The sequence below is a fragment of the Dendroctonus ponderosae genome, unplaced genomic scaffold (genome assembly GCF_020466585.1).
Source record: "Dendroctonus ponderosae isolate FM_Combo_2020 unplaced genomic scaffold, Dpon_F_20191213v2 Dpon_F_20191213_2, whole genome shotgun sequence".
Taxonomy (NCBI): Eukaryota; Metazoa; Arthropoda; class Insecta; order Coleoptera; family Curculionidae; genus Dendroctonus; species Dendroctonus ponderosae.
The window spans coordinates 6,713,268-6,724,859 of record NW_026018165.1 but is presented as its reverse complement, the minus strand read 5'-3'; the positions used below and the strand labels follow the sequence as shown (position 1 = coordinate 6,724,859).

At 33.5% G+C, this 11,592-nt stretch overlaps 1 protein-coding gene across 2 annotated transcripts in view; it reads left to right on the top strand.

The window, feature by feature from the left end:
• Window positions 1–9,413, top strand: part of LOC109538334 (nucleolar pre-ribosomal-associated protein 1) — a 12,944-nt gene extending 3,531 nt beyond the window's left edge. For both annotated transcript variants that reach the window (XM_019905532.2, XM_048663673.1), the window contains 7 exons: window positions 513–724; window positions 802–967; window positions 1,033–3,857; window positions 3,992–4,131; window positions 8,058–8,238; window positions 8,300–8,463; window positions 8,576–9,413. In XM_019905532.2, coding sequence (XP_019761091.2) covers window positions 513–724; window positions 802–967; window positions 1,033–3,857; window positions 3,992–4,131; window positions 8,058–8,238; window positions 8,300–8,463; window positions 8,576–9,396 — 4,509 coding nt within the window. In that variant the 3' untranslated portion in view covers window positions 9,397–9,413. The remainder of the gene's footprint in view (window positions 1–512; window positions 725–801; window positions 968–1,032; window positions 3,858–3,991; window positions 4,132–8,057; window positions 8,239–8,299; window positions 8,464–8,575) is intronic.
• Window positions 9,414–11,592: the final 2,179 nt, after the last annotated feature.

The window sequence follows — 11,592 nt, the reverse complement described above, 5'->3', positions numbered from 1 at the left end:
AATGCAAAGAAAAATACCTGAAAGTAAAAGAAATCAATATAAACAGTATTTCGCTTTGTGTTGCAAAATGGACAAAATTAATACTCCAAATACATGCCAAGGCGTAAAGTAGCAACAACGCTACACATGTAAGTAAAAATAATTGAACATTTGAACAAAGAATTCTAGTCTCTTCCCAGAATTGATTGTCCTAGCTAATCACCTGTTAAGACCAATTAATCTCAGAATATTTTAAAATGTTGCAATGATTAATGAGAACATTTAAAATTTTTTATTTTTTTTGACTACCTGTTATTTTAGTAAAACTGATGATGGTGGAAAACACCGAAACGTTTTTTTAAATTGATAAATGAACAATAAATAAATGACTGAAGAACCCAGGACTTGATTTTAATTATAAATTCAATAACAATTTATTAACCATCTCAATATTTAATTTTTAAACTGGTTAATTTTGTTTGTAGTTTTAACTTTGTCATACCGTTTGATACAATTGTGTGGTTTTATTTCAGGTGGACAAAATAGCAAAATCGAAAGTTAGTGAATGTCTTCATGATTTTCTATTGGTTTTGTGTACCTCATATAAATTCGGCTTAATATTCAGTGATCCCCTAGTGGGACTGGGTAAAAAGCATGTGAATGGATTAATGTTTACTGTGTTAGATAGCTTAGATAGGCCCTGGGAACATTCATATGCTAGCGATCTGGTTATAAAAATATGTCGGTAAGTATTTTCACCGGTTTTTTAAATTGTTCCTTTTATTTGGTGAACAGCAATTGACTCTTATTTAATTTTATCAGATCTTGCCCAGACTTGACAAAAGTGATGTGGATTACTCTAAAACCGTTTTTGGAACCAAGATTGACCGAAAAATGGCTAAACGCCATGAGTTTTACCAAAAGATTAATCGACGAGATGAAACCGTCTTGTATCGAATATTGCGCCAAAGATTTGTCTGCTCAACAGGTATGATAATTCTTCAGTTTATTTACTAATTCCGTAATTTAACTTTTAATTATCTTTTTGTGCAGTTGGCGCAAGTTATAGAAGTGTTAGTATCCCCATCTGCCATTTTGAGCGGTCTGATTGATGCTAAACCCATTGAAAATAAAGGCGTCAAAGTCCATATAATAAAATTACTGCGTCATATGCTGGAAAAAATGCTTGAATTTCTAGATCTAGCAAAGAATTGGACTGGCAGAGAAAGTCACACGAAAGTTGCGAATAATTTATCGAACTACATTAGCAAACATTATCCGAAAGCAGAAGATCTACTTGAAGAGTGGAAAACTGTCGACGTAAGTACAGAACAGGAACAGTCGACAGAATCTGAAAAGCGAGATAATTTGGAAGTAATACTTGATATACTTAACTTCTATAAAACATTAGCGCCTCAATGTTTGTCAAATCTGACTGCAAGAAGTTTCGATTTTAAAAACTTCTTATTCAACCTGGCTGACAACTTCGAGGAACAGTCTGATTCAATTGAAATGTTGCAAATCAAGCTCGTTGAGATCTTCGTCGACAGCGAGCAAGCACTTTTCTTACCCAACACTGATGTCTTCGCTTATATTGTGCCAATATTACTGAAAAACTTCCATGCCAGAAAGGAGAGCACTGTTCAAAACGTTCTGAGCAAGCTTCTTCGAAATACCGGCATTTTTGACAGCGGTCTGTACGAAATAAATATTTGGCTTAATGGAATTTTCAACTTCGATACATTTGTGGAAAGTTTCGCCGAAGATTTTGTAGAATTTTTCAAGGACGCGAATGCTAATCTATTGGATTTCCAAAAAGAGTTGTCTCAAATGGCAGAGGATGAAGGATTAGTGAATGAAAACGAGAATGTAATCGAGACTCTAATGAATATGTCGGAGTTCGTCGATTATTCTCCAAGGAAAATAAAACATAGAACGTCATCTGTTGCAGTTTTAGGGCTTTTAAAATATCTGCCAAACTCGAGATCGAAGAGCATAAAAAAGTACGCTGAACTTGTTTTGTTGAATCTTTTTCACAGCCAAACTAGGATTCAAAAGTTCGTATCCGTAATTCAAACGTACTCGGATGTGATCCCTTCAAATGTGTTCAATTACATAACGAATTGGTCTCAACATCAATTTGTCCATTTAGCCAAAGTCAAAGGATCTTTAACGGTGTTTAAAGATATTGGCGATAATTTCCTGAACAAACTGATAACCTTAGAAATGCTCGAGAGTAATGGTTATCCAGATTTACTAGTTGATATATTAAGAATGACGACTTTTTATGTGGCTAACTTAGTTTCAAACAAATCACTTTCAGAAGATATTGCTACTAATTGGATAACGGTAGTGGACTGTATTGTGAAAGACCATGTAAATCTATTGGAACAATCATGCCTAGATTTGATTCTATCGAATCCGTGTTTGATTAAGCATTTTGATTTCCTAGCCAGTCAGAACCATGTATGGACTAAATCGCTTTTAGTAGTTGTTAAAAAATTGCAGGAAGTTGGGGTCGATTTGGATCAATACAAACCCTTTTACTCTGGTAGGATCTATCAGAATATCGGAAAAATCCTAAAAAATCCATCCAAGTATAATGTTAGTCTCAATATCAAAGACTTTTTGCAAGTGTTTCCTCTTGATTACCCACAAGCTGCTAAAATAGTCGAGCAGATCTGCCAGCTACCATTTGACAAGTATATAAGTGGTGAAAGTTCTCCTGTATCTAATATACTTAACTACAGCTTGAGCCGAATATTAGAGCTCGTTAAGGTGCATCCAGAATTAGCTCCTTTTGATAAAAAGGTGGTATTAAATCTGACTGCACTATTAGTAGGTTTTAACAAAGAAAATCTGAACAGCAGTGCCTTCGCTACCAATTTAAGAAGTTATTTCGCGATATTTCCACACAACATATCAGATGTTGATAAACACTTGTTTTCGAGCATTTTAACTATGTCTGAATACAATAAAGAAAGCGTTGATCTGGCAGTGTTTTTGTTGGAGACAAATTTGAAGCTAGTCAGCGAGTTGGAAGAGAATGTGTCAACTATTTGCGAGAAAAAAGGACTAATACTACCAATAGTACATATTTTGGCTAATAATAGTGCTCCTGAAGAAATTCTGCAAAAAATCTATGAAAACATGGAGTCTTCATTAATAAAAGCCATCCAGAAGCCACAGAAAGTCGGTCAGCATTTTTTAAAGGATTACGACATTGCCATTTTGGTGGAGAAGTTTATGCCTGTAGAGAAGTGTGCGAGTTTTGCTGACAAAGTTCAGAAGTTTGAAGTTGCTGAGATTTTCCACGCCAAGTTGCTCGAAGCCTGTTACAACAAGACAATAGAAAACGATATCAGTGAAAAGAAGATTAACAATATTATAATGACTTTTGTCCATTTGGAAATTTCTGTACTCAAGAGAGCAATCGAGACAGAGGAGGAAATAAACAAAGTTAATAAGCTATCTGATATATTTATGAGAATTATGGATAAGCTGGTTTTGAAGAATTCGACTTTCCAATTTGCAATCAATGATAGCTTCAAAACCTTCTGCAAATTCTCCCTGAAGTATGGACTATCTGGCCAATTCATATTACTCCGGCTTCTGGGCAAACTTATTAAAACTCTATCAAGCAATTTAAGTAAAGATGACGCAGCAATTTTTTTGGACATGTTATTGTCCCACTCGGAGTTTCTGAACGTTGCTTTGGGAGAACACAGTGAAACCAAACTGGAACTTTTAACGCTGATTTTCATTTTGTGTGACCAATGGAACGAAATAATGGAAAGAAATCATGTACCAGTTTTACTATCGGCGTATAGAGGAATGGTGACGCGGTGCGATAGAATTGTGCTGGCATTGCTGACTCTGTAAGTATTTTATACATTTTTTAAGTTAATTTTAGCCAAATTTGCTTGGTTAAATTGTTTTATTCAGGAAGCTTTTTCAAAAAAGTCCAATATAATTTTAATTCGTTTATATCATATAAAAATTGACTTTGCAGATATGAATCGAAGCCAGAGCAAACCCGTTTCTACGATTTTAAGCCATTTTTATGTGGGAGATTAGCGGCTACCCATTACTCGGTTAGAACTCAGATAGCCAGTTCGCTGATGAGACAACCAAAGACGTCAGATGTATTAGGTAAGTAATTAAAAAAAAAAATTATTGCAAAGGTCTGATAAAAGTATCGACATCAATTATAATTGGTCTAGTTTCGGCTGATGGTCGGCCGATTTCCATTGCAAAACTCGCTTATAAAGAAATCAGCATTCAGTATCACATTGTAATATTACTGGCGTTGTTAAGGTGTCCAAATAATCAGAAACGTGAGCTAATCCGGGCGATTGAAAAAAGTCAGCGTCATTATATTTAATATAATTGTTTATTTCTCGAATATCAATTAATAATTGACTTGTTATTCAAGAATTTTTAAACTCTGGTCCGTCGACAGAATTTTGGAATACTTAATCATTTCAGCAGCTAATTTACAAATTTTTCTAAGACTTTTTCACACATTTTCTACTTGAGAAAGTTTGATATCTACATATACATTTTTTATTAAAAATAAGTGCGGCAATTCGAGTGATTCAAGTAAATATTTTTGACAAACATTGCAATTAATTCATAATCACTTGAAACATCCACTAACTACATCAATTCACAATTTGAACTAATAGAATTCAATTAATTAATGGAAGAAGACATCGCATGGAAACTAGTTCATCCACGCCATGTCTTCTTCCATAAAACTAAGAGTATTGTTATTGAAATATTACGAAACATTTCCATAATCATTAACGAAATGATAATGACAATGTGACGATGGAAGATGAAAGGATTGAATGAAATAAATCTTTTACAAGTGAAAGCATTCTCTCATGGTCATCTTGTTCGCGCCTTTTGGTATGGGTTTAAAGAAAATTTAACAGAATTTATCAACTTGAGAAATGTTGGACAATATGAAAGGAAATGTGAATTTTGTGCTTCTTATTATATTAGGTCTTGAGCCTGTTCTTTTCCAATCTCTTTTGTCTATTGCTGCAGTCGTATTTGTGACGTTAAGGGCCGTCCTGTTGGTCCTCGATATTCGGGCTAGTCTCTCACCGTCCATTCGTATAACATGCTGGTTCCACTCTTGATTCCTCTGTCTTCCCCATTGTACGATATCCTGTGTCCGATATAATTCTCTTATTTAAATGTTCGGGACTCTGTCTCTCAATGTTTTGCCCGTTATTGATTTCAATTTTTCATTTCTGTTTTAGCTATTATTTTTGTTTCTACTGTTTCAGCTCTCTTCTCTTCTGTGTCTATTGAATATGTTAGTATTGGCCTTATACATGACTTATATATGTGTATTTTTCCGTCCATACTGATATATTTATTCCTTAAACTTAAGCCTGATACATAAGCTGCTTTATTAGCCTGCTTTCGTACACATCCTTTTAGATCTCCGTAGCTGGATATCCCCAGATATTCGAACTTAGAAACTTGTTCGATTATCTCTGCGTTAATTACGATTTTGCATCGTCTGGGTTCCCTTGCTACTACGAGCGATACTTAGATGTTGATATCTGCATATTGTGGGTTTCTGCCGTTGTTTTAAAGGTATGCCTCAAGCGCTGTAGGTTATCTTCATTATCCGAGATCAGATTTGCATAACAAATAATTTTCATGTTTTTTTTCCAAGCCCATACCCGGTCCAACCTTTTTTTGTCTCTCCTATAATTTTGTCCTTTAATAAATTGATTAATAGTGGGCTTAGGCTATCTCCCTGACGTATTCAAAATTTAAAGTCTAGTTCCGATGCCAATTCATACTCGATTTTAATTTTAGTTTTGTTGTCTGTGTTGATGTCTTTTATTACCTCTACTAAACTGCTGGGCTGATTTTCTTCTCCTAATCTGTCGCGATCAAAGGCTTTAGTTAGCTCCACGAAGCACCTATAAGCAGGATTGTTATATTCAATTGCTTTTTCAGCAATTTGTCTGACTGTGAAAATCGCATCTATTGTTGACCTATTTTGACCGGAACCCTTGTTGTTCTTCACTTATTATATATTATTTAGTGATCTTATTGGCAACTATCTTCGTTAGCAATTTTAGTATTGTATTAAGCAAGGTGATCGTACGGTGGTTGCTTTGGATTCTTCTTATTTGCTTTTATGTATATTCATATCTAAAATTTTCTTAAAAAGTACAGCAATATTTTCAATTATTATTTCTCCTCCATATTTTAGGAGCTCTTTTCTGTTTTTTTTTTATTTTTCTGTGGTATTCCTGAGTTAGGTGCTAGGAACTTTTCTATGATTTGTTTGTTGTTGCCCTCTTTATTTTTCTCTCCTTCTTCCCCGTCTATTGCATGTTCATTATTCCCCTCGTTAGTAGAGTTCGTTGATGTAAGCTGTTCATTGTTCCGCTTCTATTTTATTCAAGTTGTTATATTCATTATTATGTTGTTTTCTCCCTTTATGCATTTTCCCCACTTTGCGTTGTGCTCCATAAACCTCGTGTTCCATCTCTTGGGTAAATCGTGTCCAATATTCTTTTTTCAGGTTTCTTATCTTAGAGTTTACATGGTTTCTTGTATCTTTGTATTGCTCATAATTGTTAGGCGTCTTATTACTACAATATTGTAGATATGCTTTTCTTTTTTCGTACGCTAAATCTCTTATTTCGTTAGTAAACCATGGATTTGATACTTTGGTTGCAGTTAAGTAAATGTTTCCAACTCCTATACTTTCCTTTGCAGCCTGTATTATGTTCGATTCTATTCTTGTGCAGAGTTCGATTACATTTCCTCTTTTTAGTGGATTTATCTTGAATCTTTCTAGTTGGTTTTTGTAAAGCCACTTCGTAGTTTGGTCTTCTAAAAACTATGTTTAACTTTTCGTCATATTTGAGAGTATTGAATCGTTTTTCGATGTTGTCTATGTTATTATTTCCCACTCTCGCATTAAAGTCTCCAAATATTGCGAGTGTTTCGTTCCTCTGTATCTTGTTCAGGACGTCTTGTAAGGTGTTATAGGAATCTTCCGTTTGCTTATGTCAGGACTTCAGGAGTATATACAATATGAAGTTTGCTGCTTGCTAGGTTTAACGTTGTCTTTAGGATTCGGTGGCTGGTGAATTGGTGGCTCTTGTTTTGCAAACTAATCATGGAGCAAAAATCCCACTCCCGAGCTCAGATAATCGCCTTTGTCCTTTCCGCTATATCTAAGCAGAAGATTTTGGTGTTCTGTTGTTCCTTTTCCTCTCTTTCTGGTTTCTGGGAGTGTGTATATTTCGATTTTTGTGTGTATTTATTTCAAGTACTCGCTTGGTCTCTCTTATTCCACGACCTAATGTTCCAGCATGTTGCTATAATTTGTGCTGATTGGGTGAATTAATTGGACCATCTTTATGAAAGTTACTGTGTAGAGTAAATATATCATAAAATGTAGCAATTTATGTTAAGGAAATGAATAAGTAAAAAATCTACCGATCCATTTGTAAAGTATTTAATACAGATGCAATAGGATTTAGTATATTTATATTATATTATTTAATATTTAAAGGTCAGGTTTGTACGTGTAATAATGTAAGGAAATAAAATTTGAAAACAAAAATTAAAATAGAAACAATTGAACTTTTGGGAAACAATTGTGTTGGGGGAAAACAATAATTCAGGGCCTGCTTACAGTGCGTCTGGATGTTGCCTGGCATGATTTTATATAATAAATGTTACGAAAAGACAGGCACATTTTCTGCTTGAGAAAGTTACGATTTTTTTAATGAAAAATAAAGTTGGCAATGTAAACCCATTTTCACATTTTTTTTTGATGATTTAAATATTTTTTGCCAAACGTACTGCAAACTTGTGAGTTCCGTGGACTTCATTTAAATATAAATATTTTCCTGCGGCTATCCGAATAGCTGGAATACAAATTTCAGTAAATGTAGGCATGCAAAATATCTCCGATATATTTACAAGATATTTTCCGTTAAATCACCTCAGAAAAATGTTCTTTTTTACATTGAGCTTACTCAACCCGTTGGAACAGCTTTCTAATTCTATTGTTTTGATTCCAGAAATTCTTAGAGAAGACTTAGTCAATTCCACCATAACAACATATCCCTTGGAAGACTGTTTGCGCCATAACGTTCAGGAGCTTTCCAAAGAGTTCAACTGTTATGACTTGAAATTTTTCTTGCCATTGTTCAGTCACATCTTGGCTCCAGAGCAGCAAATTAGGACTTATGTTTTCATCAGGTAAAAACTAACACTTTCTGAAATGTTTTCAGTATATTTGATTGTGTATTTTTGCCTTCAGGAGTGGTGCTTTAAGTCTGACCGTTTTGGGTCTAGGATGTCAAGATAAAGAAGTTCGTCAGGCCGCCAGCCATGTTTTAGCGAGACTGCACTTTCACTTGGAAGGAAGGCAAGTGGGCAAAGACAATATGTTGTGGATAAGATTTGTCGAAGCATTGTGTAAAGGTGAGTCTATTTTTTACTTTGTTGCTCTTTAAGTAGTTTTTTACCATATTGAGTTTTTTCTTTCTGTGCACAATCAGGCTGCTAATTCATTCATAATTTCGGTTTGTTTCAGGTGCAGCTAATTTACCCAATTTCAAACTGAATACCTTCTCAGCCATTTTTTTCGCCCGCATGGCTCTTATTTTAACAAACCCCAAACATATTATGTTCTCGCCCCTATCCTTATACCTAACAGCTAAGCAGGATTTAGATTTAAGTACTATTCCCGAACTATACACTTTACTGTTCAGTTCTGAAGTTAACTTCGCCGACCACAGGAAATTTATTTTGAAAATTCTCAGGGATGGCATGCGAACGGATAAAGATTTCCTGGACTTTCTCAGATCCATGGCCTATAAATTGTTTTCGGAGCTTTATTCCAGTTGCGTGTCGGATGCGGATTGTAGATTGTTGGTCTTGGATATAATGGATGCGATTTGTAAAATACCGTTAGGTGTTAAAATGCTGACCGAAAATTTTTCTTTTCTGGTTCAACTAGGTGTTTACGTGACTGATATTTGCAGTTCAAGTGATTCGGCTCTTGCACTACCGAAAGTAGTCAGAATACTTTTAAATATCGCTAAAATCAGAACTGATATATATGCGAGTCAAACAGTACTTGATATCTGCCAGCAGATATTAGAATCAAGTAACTTTCTTAAGTTAAAAGGACTGGAATATTTTTTCGAAACGCTTTTTATCATTGGCGAAAACCATATTTCTCTTTTACAGGATCAACAGTTTATTGCAAAAGTTATTTCAACTGTGAACGATAGGTTTTGTAATTATATACAACAGTATGGCTGTGGTTTTGTAAGTGAAAAATGCACAGAATTGCAGGAAAGTGGCACGATACATTTTTTAAGGTTGTTAGTTTATAAATTATTAAAATAAATAGAGAACTATTCGAATTTGTGGTTGGTTTCAATTGATGCATAGACTTGTTTTGCAAGGGATCTACGCCTTCAGAAAATAAAAGTCGTGACACTAAAAAAACACAATAAATTAGTCTGGCATACAATACATAATGCAGTTTTTCAGATTAATGACACAAAAAAGTATTGATAAATGTATCAATTTTAATGTACATGAGCAATTTAATTTTTTTTAAATAACAGAACTAAATCAATTTTGAGAGTGTTAAAGGGTGGAGATAGAAAAGTAATAGTCGAATTATTTTTATAAAAAAATCATTGCCTGAATTCTTATACATTTCTATACCTATCTATTTTCACAACTCCGGGTTTTCATTCTAAGATGTCAGATTACCATAGAAAGCTACATAAGGAATATCTAGATATATTTTTGACAATAAAACGAGAAATAAAGATGATAACAAATAAAATACAACAATAAATATTTCTTAAACAATAGTTTCTGATATATTTACTTTAGAATCACGAAACGCCTAAGCTATATTTTTTATATATACACTATTTAGATATTTTACGCAATTCGTTTAAAATTGTACAGGAGTTTTTTTTAAGTCTAACATTTTTTTCTTAACCTATCATTTGGCTTTTTTTCTTCACAATTGAACTTAATGCTACTAGTTTAAGTCTTGAGTAAAAAATTACCTGAACATTTTAGGATGCAGATTTGCAATAATTTTTTCTACTGTTTTCTAGATCATGATAATTAGCTATTAATAATGTTTGAAGTAATTAATATAACAAATAGTACTTTTTTCCAAAACAATTGGCAAACGCTATTTGCGATTAATTATTCTAGCCTCCTGTGATAATGTTTTACCATTCACTTATCAGTTTATGACAAATTATTTTTAGCAATTTGTTTTTCATCTTTCAGGAATTTAAATGTAGTCTTAATAAGATTTTTAAATATGTTTGCTCCCTATACAGGGTGATTCAAAATTGGCGTGATTCCTCTACAGATGTTGTCTGGGGGTGTCATAGGAGTACAGAAAAAATAGTAAAAAAATAAATTTTTATTAAAAACAGCAATTTGCAAAAAACTATATCATAAAGACGACAACAATGTTCAAAATAATCTGCCTAATTAACATTACATACGTACCTGGTGCTTCGTAATTATTAAAAACTCTGGTAATCATGGAAGAATAGAAAACTTCTGAAATCGAAGGGTGATGAAAAATCATCTATTGAAGAAGTGACAATAAACGAGAAAGAATAAAAGGTAAATTCAACAGGATTCGTTAAATGTGGAAGGTACTTTTTCGAAATGTCAATATTGACAACGAGATCTTGTTCTTCATTGTTATCTTAACCTCGAATTGATGTGTATACAAATTAATATACATTTCTGTCTAAAACTCCAAACAAGTTAGTACCTGTGTAACCACCTTCTCGTATTCGGTTAATTAACTCCTGTTCAATCTGTACCGGTATTCAGTAAGCCATTGGTTTAATGTATCCTTGTGCTCTGTGTATCTTACATACGTGGTAAAATAATTCTTAATAACAAAGTTGAAATTCGATTTTCAACTGTTAATATCTTTTGAAAAAAATTTCAATATTTTTTGCGTCCTCTCCAAGTGAGCCCCTATTACCCCTTAAAAGGAATGGCGACAATTTTGAATCAACCTGTATAGCTTAATAAAGTTAGTTATCACAACCTTAGCATATTGCTGTATCTTAAATTGATGCACGAATACATCTCATGTGTTGTAAACATCTACTTTACTCGGCGCGCTCAACAGATGCGGCAATTTAATTATTATTACTATTTCAAGAGGTGCGTCTACAGAAACTGCATCTGTTTAGCGCGCAGTTTTTAGTCTTAGATGATTTTTTGATTTGGGACAATTTGGAATATACGAGTACAAGTGAAGGTTTTATAGAAATTATTAAACATTTCCAGTAGGTTCATAACAAGCTTAAACCGTAAAGTAATCTTTTGGAAGTGATTTTTTCAAACCAATCTTGCCTTTTGAAGAAAACTAAATATAAAAAACTACAAAGTACGATAAAAAAGTACAAAAATGGGTGTTTTAAAACTAGATGTACAAATTTAAACAGGCGTTAATAATAAACTTAACTGCGTAAAAAAAATAATAATTTTTTTGCAAAAAAGTAAAAGCTAATGGAAACTGTGATAAAATCTCGCTTG